Genomic DNA, 10,440 nt, shown 5'->3' with positions numbered 1-10,440 from the left:
CAGCTCGCCCTCATCTTCCCTGTCCCTCTCTGCCCCTGCCATCCCAGCTCGCCCCCTCCCCACGGTGCCCACCTCCACCCATATCCCTCGGTGCTCCCCTGGGCAGTTTTGGGGTCCGGACACTCCCCAAAGGGTCCCACGGTGCCCGGGGCTGTGCTGTCTAGGGACAGGGGAACCCATGCACCCAGGGGAAGCTGCTGAGCTGCCAGCAGCCACTGCGGGTCACTGTCCCCCCGTGTAGGATTTATCCAACATCCACCCGCTGTCTGGTCCCACATTCCTCTTTCCCTTCATCTCCATCCCTCCCCGTCCCTCTGTCCCAGCCGTGCCTCTCCACACGCATCCCTGTCCCCGCTGTCCCCAAGCCCATGGTGCTTAGGGATCAGCCCTAAGGGGTAGCAGCAGGACATGGGGTAGGGGCAACCCAGCCCACCCCACTCGTGCAGCCCCATAATGTGATGGGGTGGCACAGCAGCCCCTGGGGAAGCCCAGAAAGGGCGCAGAAACCTTGGGAAATTTGTGTATATAGGTAGAGGGAAGTGTATATATGTATATATGGACACACACATATATATATATAGGGTCTGCAAGGACCCTCCAACATCCTGAGGACCAGGGGAGCCAGCTCACTTTGGGGTCACAGCCTAAGCCTAGGGCTCCTGGGGAGGCAGGTGGCAGGGGGTGGCTGTTGTCACCCCACTCCTAGGGGCTGATCTGAGCCCCCCAGGGATGCTAGAGCCACAGGAGGGGGCACACACCCTGAGCACCCCTCCTTATCCCCCCCGGTGCCCCAGGTATGGGGGCAGTAGCAGGGCAGAGCCCCTGTCCCCTAAGGAAGAGCAGAGGCATGGGGATAACAGCTTTATAGGGGCGGGGTGTGGGGACTCCCCCAGATACACACAGAGGAATAATTACGAGTTAAATAGGATCCAAACACACATAAGTTAAAGCAGGGGGCAGGCTCCCCACGGCCCCCCTGCCCCACACGGGCACAGTCTGTGGCTGCCAGCGAAGAGGCCCCCGACGCCTCAGCCTGGCCCCTCTTCACAACACGGAGCCCATCTTCCTCTCCGCGGCGCCCAGTTCTTCGTCCTCCTCTTCCTCATCCTCCTCTCCCCCCGAGCAGGAGGAGTCGGGGCCGTAGCCCAGCTCGGCGGCGCTGCGGTGCAGGAAGCCCGAGCCAGGGCTGCACCCCACAAACTCGGGGCCCTCGCCCGCCTGTCCCTGGGGCTCTCCGGGCAGCAGCTTCTCGCAGGCTTTGCCGAGCCCCCGCGGCTTCTCGGCCTCCGCCGTGGCCCCCTGCTCCTTGGCTTTGCGGCTCCGCTTCCATTTCATCCGCCGGTTCTGGAACCAGATCTTCACCTGCCCACGAGGAGAGCGTCCGTGTCACCGGGGCCACGGGCACCCAGCCCCGTGCGGCTGTGCCCCCCTTGCCCCATCCCGTCCCCACTCCCCCCACCACCTTCCCTGCACCGCAGAACCCCCCCCAGGCTCCCATTTTTGCAGGCATCACCCCAAATTCCCACCCCCGTGTCCCCAGCAGCCTCTCGTTCCCCCTTCCACCCCGCCAGGGCCACGGTACCTGCGTCTCGGTGAGCATCAGCGACGTGGCCACCTCGAAGCGCTTGGGCCTGGAGAGGTACTTGTTGAGCTTGAACTGGTTCTCCAGCTCCAGGAGCTGCTGGCTGGTGAAAGCCGTGCGGGGCCGGCGGCATTTCCCCATCAAGCCGGCCTGCGGGGTGGCTGCGGGACAGACAGTGGGACAGGGATGGGGTCGGGGGAGCAGCGGCGATGGGGGCACCCCCTTGGCAAGCCCGCTGCGAGGAGGAAGGCGAGCGCCTCTTCCATCGCCTCCCGCCCCAATAATGGCTTTATTGCCCGGCGAGATACGTTATCGGGCCTCGGTGTGCAACTGGGATCAGCCCTGGGACTGGAATTAAAGCTCCTTTTATTGCCGGGACACGCAGGTGTCTGCCCAACCGCCGAGGGCTGCGGCGCAAGGCTCCGTGCGCCCCGCGCAGGGCTGATAGCTCACCCTCGGCCCGAGCAGGAGGCTGGGGAACAAAGGGGCCTTTGAGAGGCCGGCGTGGGGTGGCTCCCGCGCCGTGTTTGATCCCTGCTTATCTCCTCTCCGCTCGCTTTATTGTCCCCCCCTCCAGGGTTTGGCTTTTACTGCTTCTCCCGGCACCGCAGCGGCAATCAAACCCAGAGGTTTGCAGCTGGGAGTAAAGGGTTGGAGCGGTGCAGGGGGGCATTAATGGGAAAGGTCCTCGCCACATCCCACGGCACTGCTGCAGAGCCCCCGTTCTCCCTCCACCAGCTCGTCAGCAACCCAGGCATCAGCTCCGAAAACTCCTGCCCAGCTGGGCACAGGGACACACATGGGTTTGGGACGGCTGTCAGAGGGGAATCCATCTCCAAAACGCCTCTGCTTCCTCAGCAGGTGGCCAGCAGCACCCAGCCGAGCGCGGCGGGTGAGGGTCAGTGCCCTCCTCGCGGGGCACGGGGCAGCAGCAGCCTCGTTATCTCCTCAGATTCCAGCTTTGATCCCGACCTGCCCATCTCCCGAGGTGTCCACCGAGCCCTGCACAAACAGGGCGGTGACGCACGGCGCAGGAATTTATGAAGGGGGCATTAACTGAGCGCCATCCAGGTCGGATCCCGGGTACCTGGGTGCTGGGTGGGACAGGTCAAACAGGCAGAAGTAGGGCCGGGCTGGGGCTCTGCAAACTTCTTTCTTGTGTGATGAGCAGGGGGTGGACGCGACCCCCCTCCTGCACCCGCAGAGCCACGGTGCCAGATCCACCTCGCAGCCTCTGGCCATTTAAATGAGGGACTGGTTAGAGGGATGCTGTGCCGATGGTGCTGACGTGCACCAAGGGCAATATTCCCCTCTAATAAGCGTTAGAGGGAAGACAGCTCAGCTCTGCAGCCGTGGATGGGTCTCTGCAGACCCTCAGCAGAGACACGGGATGGAACAGACCCAGGAAGGGCCCCTTCTGCTAAGGAAAGGGCCGTGGAGCTGGCTTCTCCCACCCCAACATGGAGAGTCTTGGGCTCTCACCCTCTGAGCCCATGCCCTGGGAAGCACAGAAATCCTCCAGACCTCCCCAAAAGGCTCCTCTGTGCTGCCTCCTGCAAGGCCAGATGTGGGGAGAGCGGAGGCACAGAAACGAGCCCTGACCCCAAAAGCAGAGTGAGTTCTGTCTGCTCGGGTTCAGGGGATGCTGACAGGCAGCTTGCTTTAGCAGCACCCCCAAAAGGGACTCGCTCTGCACAATATAAGACACTGAGGACAGCTTGGTCAGGCAAGAAAAGAACAGAAATTTTGTCCAAAATCCAGACCAATCTAAATGGGATGTAGACCAAACGATTACCCAGCCGAGCTGTGAGCACTTCACCACCACCTCCACCCCACAGAAAGAGCAACCCGTCGGGAAGGCTCTCCCCCTTACCCAGCTCCTGCCTCAGCATCGTGCCTTTGCTTGACAAAGGGTTTCCTACCTGCCCGTACATCTCCTGCGGGATCACAGCTCATCTCGGTATCCCTTCAGCATGGCCAGGACCCTCTGATGGGTGCCTGGTGTTTGGCTGCAAAAAATCAATGAATATTTTGGCTGGCCTGGAGATAAGAAAGCCCCCAACTCTGTGGCCAGGAGCTGTACAGGACAGCTGCCTCCCGGATAATTAGATAAAGCTTATAAAGAATTATTAGCTTATTTGATACAGTTCCGTCTACTTGATAACGAGCCTAATCCGAGGTTGATATTAACCCACTTGGTTTTAATTTGGTTTGTTTAGCTATAGCTCGCTTGGCTTCGTGGGCTAGCAGATAAAGGAGAGGAAATTAGCTGGAGGTGCTTCTCCAGATGGCAGGGCTGGCAGGAGGAGAGGGGGTCCCAGGGCCAGGGGTCTGCCAGCAGCCCCCACTGCTCTCCATGGGACAGGGTGGGTAAGGGACCTTCCAAAATCTTCCACCCCCTGGTTTCCTCTATCACTGGCTCCCAATTGCTGTTTCCCAGCCCGTGCTTTCTGCCGATGCCAGACCACTGTGAATATGAGAGCCTCAGAAGGCACCGGCCAGGAGCCCCTAGAAAGCCACCCGAGCACCAGGTCCCCCGCAGGGAGCCCTGTGCTCCTCCCGAGAGCCTCGCCACAGCTCCCACCCTGCAGCTGCGCATCGCCACGCTCTGCTCCTATGGATGTCTGCTCTGCTCTCAGCTCCCAGCACCCTGCTGCATTTCCACGCCGCGAATAAATCCCGTAAATACCGATGCAGGCAGCACCCCAGTGCCAAATGCTCTCCCCGAGCAGTTCAGGAGGGCAGCTGCTGCTCACAGCGAGTCCGAGCCCCCAGGACAGGGACCCGGGTGGCTGTGGCGAGGACATGCCTGCTCCTTGCACCTTCCCTGCCTGCCCTCTCACTCCGCATTGCAGCAGAGGCACCCAGGCGCTGGCTGCCTCTCCTCTGAGGCAGATGGTGAGGAAGGCACCCTTGCATGCAGCAGCGTTTTTCGGAGCAGCCCAGCACCCAGACCTGCTCCGTGCAGGTGCCCACTGCCTCAAGGCACCCTCCAGCACCCTGCCTTCCCCTACAACAAGGGCGGGTGAGAGCAGAGCCTGCTGCTTCATTCAGGGGCTGTCCCTCTCCTTCCACCACCCTGACCATCCCGCAGAGACCAGACCACGCAGCGCCTGCAGAACATCTCTACACTCAAAGAGAAATTTCATGAATTCATGATTTGGCTCTAGGATCTCCCACAAATACATCAGAAGGGTGATCTCCCCCTAGGGTGCTCCAGAACAAGCCCTGGGAGGTTTTCAGATGCGTCTCTCCCAGCTGTCTGCCCAGCGCCCAGAAAAAAAATCACCAGCAGCACAGAAACTTGTCCTCACGCACCCTGGAAACTTCATCCAGGCAGTTCTGCGTGTCCATCCGTCCGGGCTGGGTGATGTGACAGGGACACACGGACCACAGGCAGCCCAAGAGCCCTGTGCCGACAGCGGGAGGCTCCTGCCCAGCTCACCATCCTCTTCATCAGGGTGAGGAAGGGCTGTGCAGGCAGCATGCCCTAGGCAGGACGCAGATGTCCCCTCCTGTCCCTGCAGACCCTCCCCACGGCCCCCATCCCCACACAACAGCCAGCACATTGGGGCAAAAATCTAGCAAGTGGTGGAGGTGACCACGAGGAGAAGTCAACCTGCTTTTGAATCTTGCAGCAAGCCCCCAAGAGGACGAGCTGGAGACACCCTCGAGAACCCAAATGATCCCAAGGGGCTGGAGATGAACGAGCTGGTGCAGAATGAGGGCCTGAGAGCAGAGCCTACACAGCAGCGGGCACAAACCCATCCACGTTACCCCAGCCAGAAGCCAAGCTCGGAGGCGTGCTCTGCACCCCAAGGTGCCACCACCTCTTTGCAGCTGGACCCCAAACCCACAGCCCCAGGGAGAGCCAGGGAGAAGGGAGAGCAGCCGAGGGAGGGGAACAGCCCCTTGTGCCTCAGCCTGCCCACGTGTAACCTAACGAGGGAGCACAGGAGGGGCTGATTTACGCTCATTCTCCACTTGTGCATTATTATTCGTTTCCAGCAGCCCGGGGTGTTTTTTTTTCGTTTCCCGGTGCCAGTCCCTCTCCCCGTTTCTTTCTTTTCGTTTCCTTCCCGCAGCGGCAGGGCGCAACGAGCCCTCGGCAGCCGTGCGGTGCCGGCGGCTGGGGGGGGGCGCAAGCAGAGACCCCCCCCGGGGGCAGCTCCGGGGCCGGCATCCCCCGTCCGTGCCGCCCTACAGCCCCAAGCTGGGGCAGGGCCGGCAATGGGGCCAGATTCCCCCCCCTCCGCATCCCGGGACCCCACTACGGGGGTCTCAGCGCTGCGGGTGCGACCCCGCAAAGGGCTCCCCGCAATGGGGAGCGGGGCCGGGCACAGCAAAAAACCCGCAGTAGGGCCGGCCCCGTGGGTTCCCGACCTCCGACGGGGCGACACTGGTGAGACCCCCCAGCCCCGAGGTTTTGGGGAGGCGGGGGGGCTGTCCAGGATCCCTTACCGTGGAAGTCGGAGAGCCTCGGCACCAGCATCCCGGCTCGGATCCAGTGCTCCAGCGGCAAGGAGCCGGCCACGGCCGCCTTCAGGTGCTCCGCGCCGGGCGGCGGCAGGTGGGGGAAGCCGGTGTAGGCGAAAGCGGGGTGCTGGCCCCCCAGGGCCGGCAGCGGGTACACGGCGGGGGGGTAAAGAGCCGGCAGGGCGCCGAGCCCGGGGCCGGGGAGATGCAGCAAGCCGGGCTTGGGGACGAAACCGGCCGGGGCGAGGGGCGCAGAGAGCTGGGGAGCCCTCGGCGAGGGGGTGTCGGTGCGCCCGGGGGGCCCGGGGCTCCCCGCGGGGCTGAGCCCCGGCGGAGACGCGCTCCTCGGCGGCTCTTCAGCCAGGAGCGCCTCGATGCTGAAGTTTTGGGATTTCTCCATGGGTTTGTGCATGGCGGGCCCCCCCTGGGCACGGCACGGCTCGCCTGCCAGGGCAGCGCCCGGCCGGGCAGCCCCGGGCCAGCCCCGGCACCGGCGGGCATCCACCCCCGGGCCCCCGCTCCGCTCCGCGGGGCTGCCCTCGGGGGCAGCCCTCCTCTCCGCTCCTCCTCCTCCCGGGCACTCGCTCTCCCCTGGCCACCGGGGGGGCTTTTTGAACCCCCCCTCCACCTGCCCCAGCTCCCCATTGGCTCCGCGCCGGCCCCCCGCCCCGCCGGCCCGGCCTCCCTCCCGGCTGGCCTCCAGCCTCCGGTGTCCTCAGCCTCCGGCACGGCGCTGTGGGACCCCGGGGGGGCCCGATCCGGAGGCTTCTGCACCTCCCCGACCTCGTAAGCTCCGTGCCCAGGGGGTCCCCAAGCTGCAGGGCTCGGTTTCCCCGGAGGACACGGATTTGCTCAGATGGGGTGAGACTGGAGGGGCTTCAGTGCATGAACCCACAGCCCTGAGGGGCTCTGCCCTGGGCACCTCAGGGCTGGGAAGGCAGGAGCAGTGCTCCGTGTCCCCCTGCTATTTCCCATTGCCCCCCTCTGGGACAGGGAGAGCCGTGGAGCTGAGCTGGCCGCACGCGGCATCCCCCTCCCTGCATCACCCACAGCCATCCGAGGTGCCAACAGGGCAGGCAGGGAGGTTTCTACCCATTTGCCCGGTCTTTGCTCTTCCAGGCAAGAGACAGCATGAAAAACACCACCAGGAACAGAGAGGAGAGCCCCGGCTGTTCTGGGAGATGGGGGTGAGCTGGAGCAGGGCTACTGGGGCTCCACTGCCTTTGGGATGAGGCAGAGCATCTGGGAGCAGGTCTGTGCTCGTCTGTGCCCAGGTCCTACCTTTTGTCATGCTGATGCAACGAGACAAGCCTCTGATACTGCCCAGCAATGGTCCTGCTCCTTGGAAGGCAACTGAGGCCGCTACCGCAGCCCTGCTGGAGGATTATCGGAGCCAAAGGGAGCTCCCAGCCCTGTGTTTCCTTCCCCTTCACCATTTCTACCCTTGCTGGATTCCCTGAGATTTTAGAGCAAGGGTCCGCTCCCCGGTATCCCTCATCCCTCAGAGGCTCGGAGCAGACACGCAGGGAAGGAAGGGCAAGGCAGGAGCACACACGGGACTTTCCCCAGCCTCCTGTGCCCGGCAGCCCCAGGGGTTTCCCTTCCTCGAGCCCATCCAGCCTGGCCTGGAGCCCACTGAGCTCCCTGCACCCACAGCACCAGGGTCCAAAGGTCCCCTATAGGGGGATAATTTCCTCCTTCCTTCGCCTGGAGCTTACTCCACCCGTTGAGCAGCCCCAAGTCTTTGGATGGGGACGGACACCCGACAGCCCTTCTCCAGCTGCCTCCCCGGGAGGGCAGGAATCAGCCCCACGGCCAGCCCAGGTCAGCAGCAAGCAGGGCCGTTTAATTCCCAATAAGAAGAGAAATCTAGGAGGAAAATAGAAGGAGTTCCCTCCTCCAGGAGAGTCCAACCCAGATGCTGGGGCCCCGCAAGAGATGCGCCCGGGGCAGGAGCACCCAGCAGGCAGGGATGAGAGCAGAGCCCAGGAGGTGGCCAGCAGAAGGGGCGGGATGCGGGCGGTGATAGATGCCAGGGTGCTGATGAGTTCACAGTCTTCGGGGTCATTAATCAGATCAGAGCTGGATTAAGGTGTCCGAGGTCTGATTAGCTTCATTTCCAGCCCCAGGAAGGAGGGAACTTGCTTTCCCATCCATCAGGGCCCTCCGGTGACAGCTCACCTGGCTGCTAACTAGATCTGGGGATTGCAAGAAGCGAGCGTGGCTGGGGCCTGCTCCCTTACCTCTGCCCGTTGCAGAAGGGGCTGCACACGGGAGATAACACAACCCTGAGCATCAGCCGAAGGCCACAGCCCCCAGGATATCAGCCAGGGAGAGCCTGACCCCGTGCAGGGAGGGCCCTGCAGCCTCGCATCCTTCCCCCGCCAGCTGCCAGCGGTGCCTCCGCGCTCAGCAATGAGCCGTGGAGGGGGACAGGTAGAGTTTGGGAGCACAGCTCAGTTTTACAGCCCCGCCGTTTCCTCGCTGTCACCTTGGGCAGCAACGTAACACCCCTCAGCACCGCCGACTGCCCCGAGATCAAAGCCCAGGGTGCCGAGGAAAACACACACCCTGATAAAAAAACGCCGACTGGGACCAGGCTCTTGCTTTCCCAGGCTCAGGTCCTTTTCCCAGGCACCCGACAAAGGCAAGACCCATGCTGAGGCTGTTTTAATTTCCAATTAACCCATCATTTTGGCTGTTCATAGACCGTGCTTTAACACCAAGCCGTTCTGGTGGGTTTGGGCAGTGGCAGGCGTGGGTTTGTACCATCTTGCTCCTACCAAGCTTTGAGTTGCTAAGTCTTGCAGGAGCTTCCCTGTCCCCAGGAGGCTTGCTAAGGATTAACTGCTCCTCCAGCCAGGGCTTTCTGCCTTTGGAAGTGACTTCCCCAGGTTTTTGGGGCCCTAACCATCACCTGCAGCGCCGCAGCCCTGCCCCTCGCAGGCCACCCCTATCTCCTGGCTCTGGGAAGCCGCAGGAGGCTGGTGGGGAAGGTAAATAAACTGCCAGCCCCGGGGTGATTTGTGGCAAAATGAACAGCCCCGAAGTCACCTGCGGGTGGCCTGGGGAGATAATGGCTCCTAATCAGCCCCGCAGCGGTGGGAGCCGGGCTCTGCGGGGTCAGACCTGGCACGGCCAGCCCCTGTCCCAGGTTGCGTGGTGGCCGTCCCCTCTGCAGAAAGCACTGGTGTGGCTGTCCGCATGGCCCAGGGCTCCCCAAATCCCTTCATGTGTCTCCCAGAGATGGCAGGAGCAAGTGCCAGGCGTGCCACCAAAGCCACGTGCGCGCCTGCTCCCAGGCTGTGCCGCGTCGTGTGCCCCCATCCCTGCCTGCACCCCCTTCTGCTTGGGGTCTGCCCATCCTGGGGGTCTCTGAGCCCACCTCAGGCTGCCCAGGGCTTCTCCAGGCTGTGCCCTAAGGGACACAGAGAGAGATCCCCACGTCTTGGCTCGGTGAGGAGCTCCGCAGCCCCCTGCCCACCGCGCCCAGCCTCCACGATCCCTCCATGGTGCCAAGGTACCTGCCCCAAGCGAAGGGGTTAACAGAGCAAACAGCGCGCCGTCCCTCCCCGACAGGCCTCCTGCAGGGATTTCTGAGCTGCTGTTTATTTAGCCAAGCGATTCCTCAAATAAGCAGCCCCGTCTCTGCTGGGACGTGGCAAGGCTGAGCAGAAAAACGTGTTGGCAGCTCCCCTCCCGGAGCAGGGGGACGGCAAACGGGCGCAGGGAGGGCTGCTCGGAGCAGCACGAGCCAGAGCAAGCAGTTGGATCCTAGCAGCTTGGGGATCTCCAGCTCCCGTTTGGGTTCCCGAGGTCCTGAGCTGCTCCCCAAAAGGGCTGGGAAGCGAGGCTGGGCCCTGGGTGCAGGGTGACCCCCCGCACAGCCTCACCTCCTGCTAATGGGCTTTCCATGGAGTCAGCTCCCAGCCCGCTCCCAGGGTGACTGGGTAAATCGGCTGCTCCTCCCAGGACCTTGGGCTCTAATTAATGTCAGCTCATTAACGAGATAACGGCCATTTATTGCCCTGTCTCCCTGGCTGCTGATTAACCCTTTCCCAAGGCGGGGGGGGGGGGGTGGCGATGGCATGGGGTGGCAGGAGCTGGCGACGTCCCTGCAGTGACACCCAGGGGTGCCTCGGGAGGAGGGGGGACAAGCAAGACAAGCAGGGCTTCTAGGGCAGAGCGAGGAAAGGAAGGGACAAGGTTTGTGTGGGTGTAGGGCACAGCTCTCCTCCTTTTGGCACAGAAAGGGGTCCGTGGGTTACCTTGTGCCCTCCCCCCTAGATGCAAAAGCAGCCCCGGATCCGTCTCCCCTGGCACTGCCACCCCACCGGCCCTATAGAGCAGTGGGGCAGGGTGATCCGCCCTGGGGAAAGGAG

The 10,440-nt window shown here is 63.0% G+C and overlaps 1 protein-coding gene across 1 annotated transcript; it reads right to left on the bottom strand.

The window, feature by feature from the left end:
• Positions 1-848: 848 nt before the first annotated feature.
• On the bottom strand, positions 849-6,557 carry LOC311438804 (uncharacterized protein). Its single transcript, XM_084523688.1, has 3 exons — positions 6,044-6,557; positions 1,583-1,743; positions 849-1,362 (listed from the first exon to the last, which is right to left on the bottom strand). The coding sequence occupies exons 1-3, from the start codon at positions 6,468-6,470 to the stop codon at positions 1,045-1,047; spliced, it is 906 nt and encodes a 301-aa protein (XP_084379814.1). The 5' UTR covers positions 6,471-6,557; the 3' UTR covers positions 849-1,044.
• Between the last annotated feature and the right edge of the window lie 3,883 nt (positions 6,558-10,440).

This window comes from Aythya ferina, assembly GCF_964211825.1.
Source record: "Aythya ferina genome assembly, chromosome: 6".
NCBI lineage: Eukaryota > Metazoa > Chordata > Aves > Anseriformes > Anatidae > Aythya > Aythya ferina.
The sequence above is the reverse complement of the archived record's forward strand: the minus strand, read 5'-3'. Positions and strand labels throughout refer to the sequence as shown.